Here is a 20,266-nt window from a genome sequence, read left to right as displayed (position 1 = left end):
GGTGGGTCAATGGGGGAAGGGAGCTGGAGGGGGCATAGCAACTAGCGACAGCGACCCGGTTTCGGTGGAGAAATTGAAAAAGTGTGTTCCGTCATTGCATCGTGTCTGAACCAGGCAGCAGCAGCAAAGTTGGCTAGTTAGGTATATGGGAAGCTCATTGTTTTTGCACAACGTAGAGGGATGTGCATTTGTAAATGAATGTTATTTTTAAAATAAAACGATAACATTTGAACATTTCTGATGCATTGAAATATACAAAAACAAATAACAGAATTGCAAATCAAACTTGTTCAACTGATTGATTTTATTTTCTTTTTTCTTATTTTCTTGTGGTAAACTAATTTTGGTCGACTTTTGTAGTACGCGAAACATTTGTTTTCCAATGTTTGTCTTAACTTCTTTTATTTTTGCATATTATACCTAAATTTATCGTTAAATTTTCCCTTTTCTTTTCTTTAAAGTTTCTAGACCCACCTTCACTTATTTATATTGACTCAGAATCAAATTCTGATCAAATTTCTGTACAACTGTGAGGATGTGTATCTACGCACCGAAAAAAATCACATGATTATCTCGGAACTGGTTTAACCAATTTTGGCCGGATGGTCTCATTAGAACTAAAGCGTTCAATTTCCCGTCCAGAGAAAAAAGAATCTCGAAAAAAAATATTTCCCGTTTCCCGGGAAATTCCCGAAATTGATGCGGAAGTATGCATTTTCTTAACTTTCTGGCACATTTTGTTTTATGAACAAAAAAAAAATTAATGCGAGAACTTAATTTCAATAATTTAACTTATCAGTTCGTCTGAAAATTTCATGCCAAGGTTTATTTTAAATAATTTTAATTTTTTGAAGCATTCTCAACTGGGAATATATCTTGTTTATTTGTTGAGCAACAAAAATTACGATTTTTTGGAATGAAAATAAACTATTATAATTTTGGTAAGATTTTCAGCGAAAATTGTTGTTATATGATTTTGAAATAAGGTACCTCTTCTTGCCAAGATCAAAATTGAGCTGAAAATTGAATTGGTATCATAAAATGTCTCAAAGAGGATTGTGCAAGAAGAATTAGATTAATTTGTTTAAATGCGTATAAAAAGCAGATTTTTAAGGTAAATTCAATGCGTATCTATTAATAATTAGTAATTAAGCAATGATCAATGTAGTCTACGTTTGTTTGACGAATAAAAAAATAATAGTATTCCAGTAAGAATTGTTCTGGAAAAAAGATTTGTCAAGAAAAAAATATTTCTGCATGATTTTAGCTTTCATTTCAACTTAATGTATTAATATTATTCATCATCATATTTCATTTCATTTCATTTTTTTATTCTCTCACACTGTTCATGGAGACATATTTAAAAGCAATTTTATGGTTTTGGAGCATGTTCGAACACGTCGATTAGAAAAATAAAACTTCTTAATAAAAAAATATTAATCATTATTTTTTAATCATTTGTATGAATTTTCAAAAACAGCTTATAAATCAAGAAAATATATATTTTTTCTTGAAGTTACATGTTTTTTTTAAAACAGTCAAAGCATTAATTTATACCCACACTTCTTTTGAAGATTCAAGTTGCTTGTCTATACAATATATTAATCGGATCAGGGTCAGTAAAAATTTCGATGAATTTCTAATTCCCAGGAAGTTGGTCGCACTATTAGAACCATATTTGGTTTAAAAAGTCCAAATTGAAAATTAAATGGTCGATTTCTTGACGTACTCAAATTCTGAAAAAACGTATTTTCTATCAACAAAATGAAAAAAAAAAACAGTTTTAAAATCGAAAAACATGTAATTTTTTGGGGAAATGTAAGGTACAGCCCGGGGTGACTAACTGATAGAAATTTGATTTGGCCACTAATTTTGATATAACCAATATAACAGTCACATTTTGGCACATATGTTCGATAATAAGGTAGCCCTTAGTGCTAATATACTCATAATTCTCAAAAATGTTGAGCTATGAATTTGACGGGCATTTGAAAAACTTATCAAAGTCACCCTGGGCTATCAATGTCACCCCAGTTTACGGTACTTTTCGATTTTTTGATGTTTTTTTAATTTTGCAGGATTATTTAAAAAATGTAGCAGTGTTCTACAAATTTGCAGAAAAAAATTAAACAAAATTTTAGATGTACTAATTTAAGAGGATGACATGTATTCTGCACGAGTTAGGAGAAATTCTCGTATGTTTGGCAGGTTAAGCACTCGCTCCTAACTCCAACCAATTTGCTGATTTTCACTATTAAAACAACTAATTTTGCAAAACTTTTGATAGAAACTTGCTTGCTCACTTCTCATTGAGCTATTTATCACTCGATTTCAGTTGAAACCACTTTTAATTAGCTTTAATTGAATGTCAAAGTTCTGACCTGCTAACATTAGAGGCACGCTGGAATTAGGTGCTGTTCCCCTATTAGCATTGACGAAAAAGTTTTTTTTTAAATGTGATGAGTTTGACCATTTTTAACTGTTTTTTTTTAGTTTTAACCCGTCAAACTCGATTGTGTGATTTCGGATGTTTTTTTTTTATGTTCAGAAAATTTTGCTCGTACGCTTGAATGTGGGGATTTCCTTTTCTAAAAAAAAACAAACCAGATATGTACTGTACTGTCAACCACAACAAAAGTATTGAATGTTTGGCTCTTTTCAAATGTTAGTCATGCTTCAAAATTTTTGAAAATATTGTTTCCGAAATGATCGGAAAATATAATTTTTTCATCGAAAATCAGACCATTAGTTGCTGAGACATTGGCATTAAAAAATGGAGAGTTGTTCGGTTCAGAGTTAGCAAACTTCAATTTTCCTATTTCTTTTTCTCTAAGTGGTCTAACGTCTCTTAAAAAAATTTTGGCAAATTTTTCTGAACTATTCAAAAAATAATATTTTCAGAAAAAGTCACTCAAAATCATTATTTTTAAAAATCGAAAAACTGTAAATATTTCGCTGAAATCAAACTTTCGGTGGATATATCTTGAAAATGTAGCACTTTATCAAAAAATCTGTTAAGTACTTTTTGATTGCAAATTAAAATTTACATAAAAAATGAGGTCAAAAAAATGTTAGGTATGATATTTAGTTTTTTTTTCTAAAAATCACTATTTTTTCGGGTGCGGGACATTTCGCCGAATGTCGTTTCGCCGACGGTCATTTCGCCGAAGGTCATTTCGCCGAATGTCGTTTCGCCGCATGGGACGTTTCGCCGAATGGGACGTTTCGCCGAATTGACAAATAATCTTAAAATAAATATATAAAATGGACACAAATTGTATTAAAATATTTTGAAAAAGTATAATGTCCCTAAAATGTGATTTTGCAACCTTAAAAAAAATAGTTTCTTATGTTATTTTTATAAGTTTATGCATTATAACATGCATAAAAAATCGCCTAAAAAATAATCTAGTTGAAAAAAATTGTGCGAGTTTTTGCATTCTTTCAAATAAAAGCAGTTATTTAATTACATTAATTTCTGTTAGTTTTTTGCATTATGGTTTTAATATATCATTTGAATTATTTCTGTGAGTTTTTGCGTTCTGTTAACCATGAGCAGTTCTTTTAATTTTCTGCTTATAATTTTGATAAATTTCTGTTAGTTTTTGCATTCTTTGTTTTTTAAGCATATTATTTGTATAATTTATGTTAGTTTTTGTATTCTTTCCAACATGAGGAGTTCTTTTAATTTTTAGCATAACATTTTGAAAAAATGCCGGTAGTTTTTGCATTCTTTGTTTACAGAGCATATTTTTTAAATTATTTCATAGAGTTTTTGAATTCTTTCAAACATGAACAGTTTTTTTTATTTTCTGTTTGTTTTTGCATTCTTTGTTTTTTAAGCAAATTTTTTGTATAATTTTTGTAAGTTTTTGCATTCTTTCAAACATGAGCAGTTCTTTTAATTGGCTGCTTATCATTTAGATTATTTCTGTTTGTTTTTGCATTCTTTGTTTTTTAAGCAATTTATTTGTATAATTTCTGGGAGTTTTTGCATTCTTTCAAACATGAGCAGTTCCTTTGGGTTTCAGCACAACATTTTGCAAAATTGCCGTTAGTTTTTGCATTCTATATTTTTGGCATATTTTTCAATTATTTCGGTGAGTTTATGTATATTTAGTTTTTTTAATTATATTATTTCTATAATTTTTGGGAGGTTTTGCATTCTTTCAAACATGGGCAGTTCTTTTGATTTCTAGCATAACATTTATAAAAAATTCTGATAGTTTTTGCATTCTTCATTTTTTAAACAAATTATTTGTATTATTTCTGTGAGTTTATGCATTATTTGAAACATGAGACGTTCTTTACTTTTTAAATTATTATAGATGGCACTGCAACGAACAAATACATTCAAACCCCGTTGGTTTGACACCAACTGTTGTCAAACGAACGGGGTCACTTTTTAGTTTGACACCCCCTTTAACACGGAGTTCACACACACTACCAAACGTTTGTTTTGAAGGTGTGCGTGTGCGCCGTGTAAAAAGTGACAGTTCGTCACTTTTTAGTTTGACTTTGACCAACCAACGGGGTACAAACTAAAAAAGTGTCAAACGAAAAAGTGACCTACCACCGGGGGTTGAGTGTAGCATAAATTATACTAAAAAGATAATTTTTATTCAATTCGGCGAAACGTCCATTCGGCGAAATGACTTTCGGCGAAACGTACCATTCGGCGAAACGACATTCGGCGAAATGACCGTCGGCGAAACGACATTCGGCGAAACGTACCAGATCCTTTTTTTTCTTTCCATTTGTTGGTAGAGAATTTCTCACATACATTTTACATACAAAATGTTTAGTTTACTTTAGGTTTAATTTGTTCGACATCTCTTGCTTACATGACTGCTGCACACCCCTAGTACAACCGGCTAATAGCCGCCGCCGGCCGGGGAGGGTGGTTCCTCTCTACTTTGTACAACAATTACCCTGGTACAACCCAGACCGAGAGAGGGAGAGCCGGCATCAGATGATGATGATGATTACGGGCACGTCACATCAGCCATACCTGACCTGGCCCGGCTCCGAACCCGAGTCTGTCCCGGTCGTCCAAATCGTTGCCAATCACGCAAAGGCAGATTTGCATGTTAAATATTGATACAACTTGCATAATTTGGACCTCCTCTATCGCTCGGGCGCGCGCGTTTGTTCTTTGTATGGGCTTTTGTCGGTAGCCAGTTTTCAGTATCCAACTGTCCACAGTTGGGGCTACCAGTAATGAATGGTGGTGGCTGTCGTTAACATTCCAACGCCCAAGGCTCCAAAAAAGTTGGAACGGTAACTTCAACTCGCTGGTTCTCGGGCATAACTCACCCAATCAAGACGATTCTTTTTTCCAGTGATTTTTAGGATGTTTAGATGATCCTAGAACTTTGCAGAACTCAATTTGATCAAATCTGTAATTTTTGCGATCAAAAACATCGTTCCAACTTTTTTTTTCGCGTGTAAAAAAAAATTCGCCAAAAATTCCGCGGAGGCAGTTTTTTTGAAAAAGTTGGAACGATGTTTTTGGTCGCAAAAATTACAGATTTGATCAAATTGAGTTCTGCAAAGTTCTAGGATCATCTAGACATCCTAACAAATCACTGGAAAAAAGAATCGTCTTGATTGGGTGAGTTCTGCCCGAGAACCAGCGAGTTGAAGTTACCGTTCCAACTTTTTTGGGAGGCTTGGGCGTCCGTGTAAGTTGGACATGCGTTGGGCGTTCCAGTGTTAAGGTGAATCACTGTGTCGCGGATGATGACGATGCATCGATCACCACCCGGTTGGCAACCGATAGCACTGCTGCACTTTTGAGAACAGACAAAAAATGTCACGTCAGAGCAAAAAGGTGACAACGGAGTCAGTGGCATTATTGGCGGTTCATTAAAGGATCACCTTTTGACTGGACTCAATAGTGGAGTACGTGACGAGATTCACGCAACAGATTTTCTACTAAGGAACATGACATAAATTTGATTAAATATTTGCAATAGCCTCTCTCTCTCTGATTGCTCAACTTATTATCTGCATAAATGATGCTCAAACAGAGCGGACTCCATTTAACGTCAGGACCGATGTCAGATGACACGAAAATCGGTTCACTGACACAAAATGCAAGTCCTAGAAAATGCCGCAGCATTTTGAATATTTCACTAGCCAATAAATTATGGATCACGCCGACCGGGGCCCCGTTCATTGTCCGCTGCTCTGTGAACAGACCTTCTTTGGGCCGGCCAAGCGTTAAAATGTCAAAATCAGCTGACAGGGAGCTTTGCACGCAAAAAAAAATCCTGGCACATGCGCACTATTCAGTTCCAGTCTTTGGTACCTGTTCCCAAGCGGACAACCTGGTTTCGAATATTTTTTTCTGGTTTGTGCTTTCCTTACGTGATGTGCTGGAATTATTTATGATCAATTTATTCAAATCGTTTTTCTTGGAAAAATCTGCGAAAATAATTTATTTAAAAAAACATTTAAATGATTTTGATGATGATTTTGAACTTCTTCCAATTAATCAATTTGAAATTCAACAAAACAATTGCCAATCAAACGAGTCCTCCACTGCTAGGTGGATTACGCCCGAACCATTTTCCGGCATTTACATCGGGCCAAATTCGAGTATAGCCAACCAACCGGTTGGCAACAGCCTACCCAAAAGGGCAAATTGGGGGAAAAAGTGTAACGATTCGGAAATTGTCAGCGCGCAAGAAAGGCCTTTAAATGCCACCCCCTGCCTAGAAATGGGAGAAGGGGGAGGGACATATATGGCGAAAACGTTTATGCATGGATATAAGAAATTATTGCCGGTCAGCTGCACGCCCACTCGACTCCTGGTTGTTGGGGGGGAGGGAAATGCCATATGGGTTCGATGGCATTTCGTCGAAAGGGGGAGGATAGGGGGGAGGTACATGATGGCTTCTGTGTCTCTTTTGGACGAGGCGGGACCGAATCGATGAACCCCACACGCATGATAGGATAATGGTTTGGTCTAGCGAGCAGGAGGAAATTGCCGAAGTTGAGGTCATTATTTTGGTGATAATTTGCATTTTTGTAGTGTTTTCTATTTTTGTCAATTATATTTTAAAAAAAGTTTAAAATTTTCAATATTCTAGTGTTTTTATTATTCATAGCTATGGACCTTGCAGGTCAAACAGATATTTGAGTCAAAAATAACATTTGGTAGTAAACCCAAGAATTTGAAAAAAAAAGTATTTGATCAATAAAATTAAGCTTTTCATATGTCCGGTTTATCAGCTGCAAAAACGTGCTGCTTCTTCACAATTTTGTATCAACGAGAATTGCAAAAAGTAAGTTTTATCGTCTCTCAGAATCAGTATGGTAAACTTGTTCATGAAACAACAAAATCATGTTCTTTGTTAAACTGTGAATGATTTAAAACTTTTGTCTCTCCTTCTTCCCCTTTTATTTTTTCTAAAGAAAAAAATGGCCAAAGTAATATTTAAAATGCTTAGAATGCCAACCCTTAACATGCTTTTAATTGTTTAATTCTCGATTTTTTTTTTCGCAATTTGTTCGAGATTTTCAAATGTGCAGGTTTTTATTTGAATGATTTTTTTTTTCCAAAATTTCATAAAATTTTGCGAATAATTGAAAATTGGTATGTTGAGAAAAAAGGAAATTGTGATCGTTTTGGTGTCTTCAGCAGAGTTTTAGATTTTGATAAAATCAATTCAGAAAAATTAGGTGACTAAAAAGGCACTTTTTGCGCTATAGTTTAGGATGGGGTAAAATATGTCAGCGAAGATATACATTACTGAAACAAAAAAGTTTTTAAATGAAAAACAATCTAAAATATTGTCAAAACGAAATTTCAGAAATCATTTTCCGATACATGACTTCACTCATTCTTTGATAAAGTGCACCGTTTTCAAGTTACAGACAGGTGATTTTTTTTAGAAAAATGTTAAGTGTTGCAATTTAAAAAAAAAACATGAAGCAAAATCACCCTTGCAAAAAAGAAAAGAGCAGAAAAATTCACATAAAAAAATCAGTTTCAGAGATACCACGAATCGAAAAATGCGGGATTATTAGATGACGCTGAGAAAAAAAATATTTCTGAATTTCTGAAATTTTCTCAGCTCTTCGCCTTTTTTCGAAGGGGTGCTTTTTCGTCATAAAGAATTTTTATATTGCAAAGATCTGAGCAGCTTTCCATTTCACAAGCAAATGCCTATAAACTGAAAACGGTGCGTTTTATCAAAGAAAAGTATACAGAAAATCCTTTTTTACGCGGAAGCGTTACATTTTTTATTTGGTCGATTTCCGTGCAACCAAAAAACATTTTTGAAAAGCTGCAAAAAGCGATTTGTAGAGCTGCACTAAACAAACAACATTCCTAGAAATTGACGAAATACAAAGCGTAACGCCTAAAAAGAGGTTTATCTTTAACATCATTTTCGAATGCAAATTTGATTTTACTTTAAAAAATGTTTTAGAAATTTTGTTCGACAATATAAAAGATGTATTCCAAAAAGATGCATTTTTCAGTCCACTGAAACATATCAATAATTTCTAAAATCAATGTGAAACGAGACGCCAAGTTCTTATATAACTTCTGTTCAACTGAAATCAATTTCTGAACTCGACAAATTGTTTCTGTCGTTATCTTTAGGATTTTCAAACATGTGCAATGGCACATGCTTACGAAGTCAGGGCAAATAAAAAAATTAGTAAAACTTAATTTCGAGTTTTCCCATTCCGGTCCAGCATTTGGGGAGAATTGTTTAAGAGAATTGCTTCTTTAAAACAAACTTACTCAACCCCAGACTAGGGCTGAAGTCTTCAAAAATTTATTTATTTATTCCAAAGTTTTTCAAATTACCTGCAATTCAACAGAAATCATTTACATCGATCCAATGTTTTTCGCAAATAAATTCTTTCAATAAGAAATTTGTAAAAAAGGGAGGAATTTTTTAAGCCTGCAATATCGTTTTTTTTTGATTTTTTTTATACTTTCGCGTGTTTATGGGTTCGACTTGAGAAACTTTTGTTCTACGAAAAGCTTTGCTTCTTTTGTTTTAAACGTAAAAGGTAAAAGGTAAATGGTGTCCTTCACTTTTGGGGCAATGACTGTCAATGATGGTTCTGAATTCAGGGTCCAGAAATAGTAAATTGAAATGAAAAAATAATCACTATGATATATTATGTAAAAAGCTACTACAAGCAACACAAAGAAAACCTTTTTTTGATTGAAACATTCTGAAGATTTGAATATTTTTGTAAACCAAACATGGCCGCCAAATGGCCGATTGGGGATGATGCCTTCCAGAGCCTTAACTTATATTTGTTTCTGATACTATTTGGCTTATTCTATCATTTAAATTGTAAAAAATCACTACGAAAATAACTGCATACCGTAATCTGGGGTGAATCGGGACTACATTCTGAATAGGGAGAGCAGTTTTTGGAGCACTTAAAGCTTTTAAATTTGCAAATGGATGTACACATTTTGTTGGCCTGAGTCTGTTCTAACCGAAACCAACCAGAAAAATCAAAATATTGTGCTCCAACATGGTTAAAACTGCTGTCCCAATTCGCCCCATGTGTCCCGATTGACCTCAGTTTACGGTACTTATTTTGACATAAAATATAGGAAAATCTTGTCAAAAATACAGACAAAGTTAACCCCTAATTTTTTTTTTAAATATCGATAGAGTCACATAAAACAAGTCAAACTTGTAAACCTAAAAAAATATTTTTGCCGAAATTTTTAATCAAACCCCGTCTAGAGGAGGGGTTGAGTCATTAAACGAGGGTTAAATGAGAAAAGAAAAAAAAAAAATGATTATAGGAAGAAGGTTGATTAAGACCACAATCTACAAGACCAGCTGACTGACAACCGCGCCTCCACCGCGACTGAGCATCTTCAACTTTTATCGTGATTCACGGTTTTATTGCCGAGTGTGTTACCATGCAATTATTTATGACCCACACACATTCGTACAAAAAGTTGAAAAGTGCATCCGCAAAGGTTCGGCAGCTGTTGAGTGGTTCAAGCGCATGTTTCCCAGTGTATGTGTGTGTGTGTGTGATCTTACATCGCGCGTTAGCGATAGCGAAGAAAAAAAGAGAGTAAAATGATTTTATTGTTAAATAATCGTAATTGCGATAATTGATCGACCGGTGCAATCTTCGGTCGTAATTGTTGCTGCTGCTGCTGCTGATTTATACAGACTTACACACGGTTGAATATCTGCGTTGGCTGCGCTACTGTTGCCAATTGCCTGTGTCTAGCTTCTCAATGCATATGAAAATGTGCGAAAGTTTGTTAGTGTGCGTTTTTTTTTCGTTTTCGCGAAAAAAGAAGCGATTTTATCGCAAATGAAGAAGAATTACACGATTCGCGATGCACTTTTTGGACAGTGCGGGTTGGTGGGTAGGATGAGAAAGGGGCTGGAGAGTGATAATTGCCCGGGGGTGTGGCTGCCTTTTTAGTAGTCGTCTTGCACTGCAGTACTTTTGTGCATACTACATACTAATGGACTGACTCATTTTTGCCTTCCTCACTTAGTGAAGAAAGCCTATAAAATCACTCAAAAAAAGCTTCTTAATTCGACTTCCTGGACCCAACCTCCACATATACATAACGACTCGAATTAAATTTTGAGCAAATTTCTGGATGGTGCACCGAAAAAATATTCGATTGTTACCGTTTTGGAGTCCCTATTGAAAATTATGAATTTAAGAAATGTAATTCAAAAGTTATGGTAAAAAACGACATTTAGTCCGGAAGATTGTATAAACGGTGAATTTTGTGAGATAAGCCGTCATGTTATACATTTTTGGAAAGATATTTAAAAGAACTTTCCAACGTGTCCAAAAATTGAAGATCTGAAAGCCCTATCAAAAGTCATAAGCACTTAAATGTTATTTATACACTTTTTGGAGGCTGGATCTCAGATATTTGGATAAAAAAGCCAGAAAGACTGAACGTCTGACAACACTATAAAAGGAAAGAGAATGATGCTAGTTTGACTGAATGTATTCACTCTGTATGAATGTGAGGAAGGCACCTACCATCTAAAAGTGGATTGAGTAACGATTTTTAATGCATTCGGTGGTGAGCCGTTGTTCGCCGCAGTGTCTAATTAATGCTTTTTTGTTCATATCTTATCATTCCATTTAATCGCATCAATAAGTGAGTACGCAATGATTTTATAATTGTAGTCTTCATGGTAAAAAGTGAAATGTGCGTACTTTTTGCAAAATTGCTAACTAAATTTCAAATTTTCAAAAAAGTTGGAATAAAATTTGCATTGGTCGATGATCATTTAATTAAAAGGAACATTTAATGGAAGCTTTCTTTAAATTCGTCACGCCAAAATTGGGATATTATTTATTACAGTGTAACAATGATCTACAAAGTTGTAGAGTAAAATAATAACAAAAAAATATGTTGCATTTAAGTACCTATAGGATTTGTAAGCTTGTAACTACACGAGTTATCGCGATTTTACGAAAAAAAAGTTTTGCGAACCACATACAGTGAGTCAAATATTTGTCCGTACCCCCCCGTACGGAAAATGTTTGTGATATAAAAGTACATAAAATTCGACTAAAGTGCCATGTTTTGAACATCAATCGACGCGGCAAGTTTCAACAATATTTGTTAAAAATATACATTGTTTTCATCTTTTTTATTGACATTTTTCGACCAAAAATACTGTTTCAGAACAATACCGTCAAACAATCCGGATTGTCCCGGAACCGGTTTAACCCCTCGAGAAGAAATTTTGTGGTGGTCAGATAGAGGACAAAAAAACCCACCTCTTGCAATTTGAAGCATCCAATTTCGTCCACTACAGCCCGATTACGAGTCCCTAGACTGAAATTTGAAAATTTTCACTTTCCGTGCTGAGAATTTCTGTACCGTCCTGGGTCAGAATGTTTTGCTTGGGGAATTTGAAAATTTCAAATTTCAGACTAGGGACTCGTAATCGGGCTGTAGTGGACGAAATTGGATGCATCAAATTGCGAGAGGTGGGTTTCTTTGTCCTCTATCTGACCACCACAAAATTTCCCCCCGAGGGGTTAAACCGGTTCCGGGACAATCCGGATTGTTTAACGGTATTGTTCCGAAACAGTATTTTTGGTCGAACAATGTCAATAAAAAGATGAAAACAATGTATATTTTGATCAAATATTGTTGAAACTTGTTCAATAGAGACTCTTACAACATAAAATAGCAATTTTATAAAAATAGTTGTTTATTAACTACACACTAAAAAAATATGAATTCTACACATGACATAATCTGTAATGTGACATAAAATCAAAGCACGTAATTGGAAGTTTAACATGATTTTACATCTTACGCGACGTAATCATCACACAAATCAGTGAAAAAATGATTTGCAATAAAAAGTTAAACGTGATTGAAAATCGTCGTTCATTTGATGTAATTTCCCGTCTCTACTGATGCACATAACTGGAGCATCAGAATAAACATAATTTTACATCTAATGAATCTTAATTCTACCCATTTTGAACAGCAAAATTGATGAAACGCATCGCAGTGTGCAAGATTGTCAAAAAACAGCCATCTTGGGAGCCAAACAGAAAGTTCAGTTTCAGTTGTAGCCGCATCAAAACAATGAAGTCTCGCCTCCGGTGTCGTTTTTCGCCAATGTGTGTCCATCTGTAAATTCAAATGTTATCAAGGCAAGTGGTTCTTAATTAACGATCGATTCACAGTTAACTGTTTCGTCCTTCAGGTAGCGAACAAAAGAATCCCGGTGGGCAGATTAGAACAGTTTGGCTGAGGACAAAAATGAAGACAATACAATCCGGAACCGATTGCATCAAGAACTTTGGAGTGCCAGCCGGAGGTTAAACGCCAGTCAGCGTCGCAATCTGCAACACCGGGGGCAAACATGAGAAGGAAAAACAAGGCGCGGATTAGGACCTCGCTGAAACTTCGACGGGATTCAGGTGCAAAGAAGATAATGCGACCCAGGAGCGCTGACTCAGATGGTTCAGCTTGTTTGTTTGGGGGGGAGTGCAAGTTATTGACCGAGAAGAAATGAGTCGAAGTGTAGAAAAAACCGGGTCCCTGCAAGTGTCTCTTCGATTTGTTAAAGTCAGATGATGGCAGTGAAGGTTAGTTTCTGGTGTCGGAGATCAAATCAGTGAGAAAAAGTGAAATTGCCCCTGAAAAATAATATGTAAAACAAACAAAATCACGAAAAAATAAACAGAGGAAATAAAAACATAGAGACGGGTTAACTATTTTTATTCATGACCTAGAAAATCACACTCAATCTTCCATCAACATAAAATTACATCAATATGAAAATTACATCAACTTTTTTTCAGCTCCTGTAAAATTCAATGTCAAATCGCGGCGTAGAATCTGTCATGTAATGTTCAAATCTGATGTAATTTTCTGTCATAAGTAACGCTCCAGTTATGTGCATCGATTAGACAGAAAATTACACGATTATTTTTTGGTGTGTAATGTTTTGATAAGTTTTACTTAAAAAAAACTAAATTTAAACCAATTTTTAATATAAAATAACTATAAACAAAGTTATCAGAAGTTCAAAGTTGTCACAAACTGGCTAGAGGTACTAGTATTTGACACAGAAACAACATTTCATAAATAAATTCACTTAAATCGATCAGATTTTGTACTTTTACTAGGGGTACGGACAATTATTTGACCTCTTTTTTGACTTTTTTCAGTAATCTTTTTTTGTATTTTTTAAGAAAAAGTTTTTTGCAAATCCAATGACAGTGTCTGCCGCGTCGATTGATGTACAAAACATGGCACTTTAGTCGAATTTTATGTACTTTTATATCACAAACATTTTCCGTACGTGGGGGTACGGACAAATATTTGACTCACTGTAAAATGTTTTGAAACTGAATGCTCTACAATTTTGATGAATATTGTTAAACTGTGAAACCCTAAAAAGTTAGAAAATGCAACATTTGAAAATGAAAATTTATGATTTTATTGAAGATATTAACCTTCTAGGTTATTGCAGATCCGTAAAGAACAATCAATTTCCCTCCCAATGTCATGTCCAACGATTTTTTATAGCTGACCCGAGCAGACGGTAATAACTTGAGAATAACATTTTTTGATATTCGAAAATACTAGGCCAATAACATTTTATGTTATTTATAACAAAATTTGTTATTCGTCGTTAAGATTTTTTTTGTTATTGGATTGTTATTGTAATAACAGACTAATAACATTTTTAGTTATTCTTCGAACAAATCTTTGTTATTATTTTTTGTTATTTTAACAACTAATCCGATCATCCCAATAACAGTTGGAGGTATTCTTCCATAACAAAAAATGTTATTCCAAAGATGTTTTGGTTTTCAACCAATATCATACCAATAACAAATTTTGTTATGATAACATAAACTGTTATTAAACTGTTATGCAAAAATGGATTTTTCAAGAAGATTCCATAACACTTTATGTTATTTTAACAATATTTGTTATTGAAATGGCATGAATTTTGTTATTACCGTCTGCCCGGGGAGTAACGGGACACGGCAGAGGTTTTTTTAAACTATCTTTTTTTAAATTTTTATGATCCAATTTTACACAAAAGTCCCTTTGTACCATATTTCCAAATGATTACCATTTTAAGCAATTTGCAATTTGTTGAAAGACTTATAATATTATTAATTTGAATGTTAAAAATGGAAGGGGTCGTACTGTTCGTTCGTCACGAGATACCATAAAAGGGACCTCGGATTAATTTCACGGAAAAAAATCACTTTCAGCTTTTTAAGAGAAACTTCACAATTTCAAGATACAAAAGTCAGAAAGTTCCAAACTCATTAATCATAGGGAAAAAAAACTATATTTATAGTAAAACATTGGAAAAATAGTCGTTACTCACCGGAAAGCGCTTGTGGTCGTAGCTGCGCTCCGAGCACAGGTTGTAGATCTTGTAGCATCCGGCGTGGTTCCTCTCGAGCATCCGCTGCACGTCCTCGATCTTGTTGCGGTAGATCGACTCCATGTGCTCGGCTGGGTAGCCCATGGCGATGATCCGATCGTTAATGTCTGTAGACGTATGCAACAACAAAAAAGTTGGCAGACAAATAGAAGGAGGAGAGGGAGAGAGAAAGAAAAAGTTGAATTAATAATAATTACCATTTTTCGCTCTGGATAAGCTGATACGAGAGTGTTCGTCTCAGGTTTTTTTTCGGTGTGTTCCGCGAAAGTTCGAGATCGTAATCATAGATATTAAATTTAAATAATTAAACTGGCAAGGAAAAATCAGTAATTAGTAGTGCGTATATGCCGTTTGCATGAGGGAGGTGGGCCGGGGAGCAAATCAGCCAACCAGCGGTCCAAAACGGGCATCCAAAGTGCGTTTAGATTCGCTACGAACCAACCACGTTGTATGTGTGTGTGAGTGTGTATGCAGATAAGGTGTGCGTTATGATATCCATCCAAAGTATAACGCGATTCACCCAACCGAGTGAGCGAGTTTCGCTGTGTATGTGTGTGTGTCTGTGAAGTAATTTACAATTCAAAATTTCATTACTCAAAGAACCTGTCCGAGGCCACACGACGGCGATGACGACGACGGAGGCGTCTCGTATGCATCACGAAGCAGGGTGTCGACGAATGATGGAAAGATAGATTGATCGTTGGCGAGTGAACGCATTATTTTTATTGTAAATGAACTTGATTATAAATTTGACAAGAGTACACAATAAACAAAACAAGATTATACAAGTCAATCTCCTATTAAAAATTTTCTCCTTCATAACTTCATTGTTACTCTTTTTTTAAAACGTTCCTCATTCCGAAACTTCACCTGACCTACATTCCCACAACAATCGCACCCAAAACCCACTAAATTTTCCCTTCCAGACCCTTCAACCAGCTCCATATCGGACCGACAGGCCCCATTAGAGTTGTGTTGATTTTAGAGGTCACAAAACGCACAATGGATGAGCATCGGCGTCGTCGCGGGTCGTGCGCAGAATATTGATGAGGAGGCCAACCTTAAGGCAACGTATAGAGCCGATTCTACACATCGTAACCAATGCTGTTAATCGTTGAAATCAACGGCGTTTATATCATCGATGTCGATGATCGTTGATTTAAACGTAATCGTAATCGCAGCCATCGTTGATTTAATCGTCAACGTCAACGGGCTCGTTGATTTAAACGGCGTTGATCAACGCGTTGATTATCGATAATCAACGCGTTGATCAACGGCGTTCTTTAATAGTTTTCTAGAGTTTTATGAGGAAAGAACGTTTTTTTCATAAATGTTTTGATTGGGAAACATTCTCGAATTGATGTGGCATGGTTGTTCGGCGATCCGGGTGTACCAAGAGGACCGAAGTGACCGGATTTTAAACGTAATTTAAGCCCTAGCTAATTTCTGGTCACTTCCATCTCCACTTTGGTTCCCAAGTCCAACCAGGATTTTCTTATGTAAATGACACCGAGAACGGACAATTGGGAACCGAGATATGTTCAGATTTTCACCGGAATTATTGTTCCGGCGGGTTCAGTAAGAGTCTCGCGTGGCTAAATATCGACACAATTTGTTTTTCTATGATACAATACTGAATTGACCACATGACCCATGTTCCAGAATCCAGATTAAGATTGGCCAAGATGTCAAACATTGTGACAGACCGGAGTAACCTACTGTGTGTGATCAATGAGTTCCGATCGAATCCCAAGAGATAAATCTTTCGCGTGGTGTCGAAAACCAATCGCAGTAGGTTATAAATATTTTGTTTACTCATTGATCAATAACAGTAGGCTTCTCCGGACTGTCACGAAGTTTGACATCTTGGCCAATCTTAATCTGGGTTCTGGAACATGGGTCATGTGGTCAATTCAGTATTGTATCATAGAAAAACAAATTGTGTCGATATTTAGCCACGCGAGACTCTTACTGAACCCGCCGGAACAATAATTCCGGTGAAAATCTGACCATATCTCGGTTCCCAATTGTCCGTTCTCGGTGTCATTTACATAAGAAAATCCTGGTTGGACTTGGGAAACAAAGTGGAGATGGAAGTGACCAGAAATTAGCTAGGGCTTAAATTACGTTTAAAATCCGGTCACTTCGGTCCTCTTGGTACACCCGGATCCCCGAACAACCATGCCACATCAATTCGAGAATGTTTCCCAATCAAAACATTTATGAAAAAAACGTTCTTTCCTCATAAAACTCTAGAAAACTTTTAAAGAACGCCGTTGATCAACGCGTTGATTATCGATAATCAACGCGTTGATCAACGCCGTTTAAATCAACGAGTCCGTTGACGTTGACGATTAAATCAACGATGGCTGCGATTACGATTACGTTTAAATCAACGATCATCGACATCGATGACGTTGATTCAACGATTAACAGCATTGATCGTAACCCAACTGAGAGGGTGGTCCCTCGGGTGAAACTTATCGTAACCAGATGCCACCCTAGGGAACCAGCTGGGTGCGTTGACAACCGGGCAGCAATTCGTCACTGCGGTGCTCTCTTGGCACATAGTCGACTGCTGTGAGGTGTTGACCGTCTGTGGAAACAACTTTTTCGTCAAGAGGCTACAACAGCAACACAATTCATGAGTGCCACTATACGCCACACAGCTGATACTTGTCATCGCGCTAGTTCGCTAATAGTTTTCTAATGTAAATTAGAAGAGCTCTGGCCGTACGGGTTGCTCACGGTACAAATGGTTGACAGATGGGGAAGAACGTGGAGGTCGCGCGCTTGGTTTGTCTAGCTCCTTGCTTTGTTCAAGTATCAGAGTTATGAAAAGTTCCAAGTGATACAAAAGCATCGTCGTTGAACGGAAAATTGACGAACAATGACGGTGAAGATAAAGTGCCAAAGATTTTCTTTGAATGGGGCTACTTTCTAGGATTAGCGCACTGAGTTCACACTTAATTAATTAATATGTTTGAGCAATTTTCACAAATTCAAAGTTAACCTGTGTCCTGTCAAAACTAGAGTAAGGAGTGTAAGGAAATTTTGTCCGAATCGGCAAAAAAAACCTCCAAAGCGTACATCTAAACACATGATTGTGAAATTTTTACTTGCAACGCCGGTGTCCAAGTCCGTTGACCCAGAGAGTAGCACACCCACCGACGCGCGCGCCGCCGTTTAAACATCACACAAGTGGCCCTGACGTTTGGACCGTATCAAGGAGGGAGTTTGTGGCAATCATTTATTAATTCAGTAATTTTTATGTCATAATATCACAGCAAAAAATCCGATGGTAAAATCGCATGCAAAAGCATGCACATCACCTTCGTCAAAATAAACACTTAATATTACACACTGCATGTACATTTTTTGCAAACACAAAAAAAAAGTTGCAACTGACAGGATTCAAACCCAGCACCATCAGTAAGGACTGGCGCCTTAGCCCGCTTGGCCATCAGACCGATAAAAAGCTGAAAGGATAAACGCATATATGAGCTTGACATTTCGGTCTAGTAGGTTTCCCATACTGATGGGCTACATATTTCAGGGTGTAAAATCACATAAAATTGCATAAAATAATGCAATATTTATTTTACACCCAGGCCATTTACACGCAGCAGGATTACTACTTTTTTAGCTGTGATTTTAAACTTGATTTGTTTTAAATATTGATTTATTTTCAATATTTGTACCATGATTCATTCATAAGTTTTTTTTTTTGATTTCGTAAAGAACTGGTAAAGAGTATTTTCAGGTTAGTTTTCAAAAAGTCGTAAGCGCCAATTATACACAAATGAAACTTTGGCACAGTTGCACACTTCTAATGCACAACGGAAATAGGGGAAAGGCATGTTATTCCATCGGGCACCTAAGGTTGACATATCAGCACTTTGGCGTTCGATTACAGCTTCTGAAAAGCGTTTTCAACCCATATCAAGCAGTAAATAGTTTAATAGGAAGTAGGCGAGTAAATTTATATCAAAACATTAGCAAAACACATTGCTTAAAAAATGAGAAATTGCAATTGGACGGAATTAGGACCGCGTCCTTAATATTATGTTCAAATTTCAAATCAGATTTTGGAAATTTCCAAACAAAATTATTTTTGAACCGATCGATGATACCAAAATTGATGGCTGGTATAAAGATTTAAAAGAGGTTATTTAATTAAACCAGACACATAAATAGGCGTTACACATGTATTCCGATTAGTTAACAATTGATTTCGTTCGAATCCCGCGCATGGCGTCCTAAAATTCTAAGTTTCAATATGGTTATTCGGTACCGTCGCTCCGTGCCATACTCTAGTACACTTAGGAGCCAAGGGCGGCGAAGTCCTTGTAGATAAAAGAAAGACACTAGTGGTTGGTACTAACAATAGTGGCCAACAGCAATAAAGTCAACTTCGTTTTAACAATTGATTTCTTGAGTTTTTTTTCCAAAGACATTTTTTATTTTAGTAAACAGTTTGTAAACAGAACAAAAACTTTAAAAAATTTCAACGATAATTATATATTTGACCCCTGATTTTTGAGGGAATTTTTGAGGAGGGGAGAGGGGCAACAACTTGAAATAAAATTTGCAGAAGCCTAAATTGCAACTAATGAAAAATTGTTGCGAAAATATTTCAAAACAATTATTCCTCTATTTTCAATAAATTTTAGTCTGTCTGAAACCAATGGTAGTGTTCAGATTCATTATCCAACTGTCATGAGTTTAAAATCTTGAGATGGAAGGTTTATAAGTGCAAATTTATTTTCAGCCTTAGGCAAAAAAAAAGGGTCGTTATAACTTTTAAATAAATGTGGAAATTTAGTCAAATTTGAACTTAATAATCACATTTTCAAAAATATTTGATGAAAATTTTGACAAAATCGAAGAAAATAAAAAGATTGGCATAATAAAAGTTTAAGAGAAACCTTCGTTTTAAAAAAAATATATATAATAAATTCGCTTAACAAATGGTCAAAGGGCAACAAAAAATCATCTCGCATGCCAAACTGTGGTCCCCTTGATCTAAACCTTAAAAGTTGCGTACCGTAAGATACCATTTGAAAAAAGGTGAATAATTAAGATAACAAAAAAATTGGCAGTGTTGCCAATTGCGAGAAAAAATGAAAAATATAAAAAAAAACAAAACTAGGTGAATTATTAGTGATTTTATGTTTTTTTCTATATGAAATTTTAGATTGCTACCCCGTTTCGAGCTCTAAGCCGAAGTATCACGTCAAAATGCTGATTATATTAATTCAACTTTTCACACAAAATTAAAATAATTGCGCAAAATAATTATTTAAGAAAATTAAATATCGTTTTTGGATATGCTT

At 35.4% G+C, this 20,266-nt stretch overlaps 1 protein-coding gene across 6 annotated transcripts in view; it reads right to left on the bottom strand.

The window, feature by feature from the left end:
- LOC120413114 (phosphatidylinositol 3,4,5-trisphosphate 3-phosphatase and dual-specificity protein phosphatase PTEN) overlaps nucleotides 1-20,266 on the bottom strand; it is a 146,135-nt gene that overhangs the window by 38,050 nt on the left and 87,819 nt on the right. For all 6 annotated transcript variants that reach the window (XM_039573823.2, XM_039573821.2, XM_039573822.2 and 3 more), the window contains one exon: nucleotides 14,871-15,037. In XM_039573823.2, coding sequence (XP_039429757.1) covers nucleotides 14,871-15,037 — 167 coding nt within the window. The remainder of the gene's footprint in view (nucleotides 1-14,870; nucleotides 15,038-20,266) is intronic.

The sequence above is a fragment of the Culex pipiens genome, chromosome 2, assembly GCF_016801865.2.
Source record: "Culex pipiens pallens isolate TS chromosome 2, TS_CPP_V2, whole genome shotgun sequence".
NCBI lineage: Eukaryota > Metazoa > Arthropoda > Insecta > Diptera > Culicidae > Culex > Culex pipiens.
Note: the sequence above shows the minus strand (reverse complement) of the source record. Positions and strands in the feature narration are given on the sequence as shown.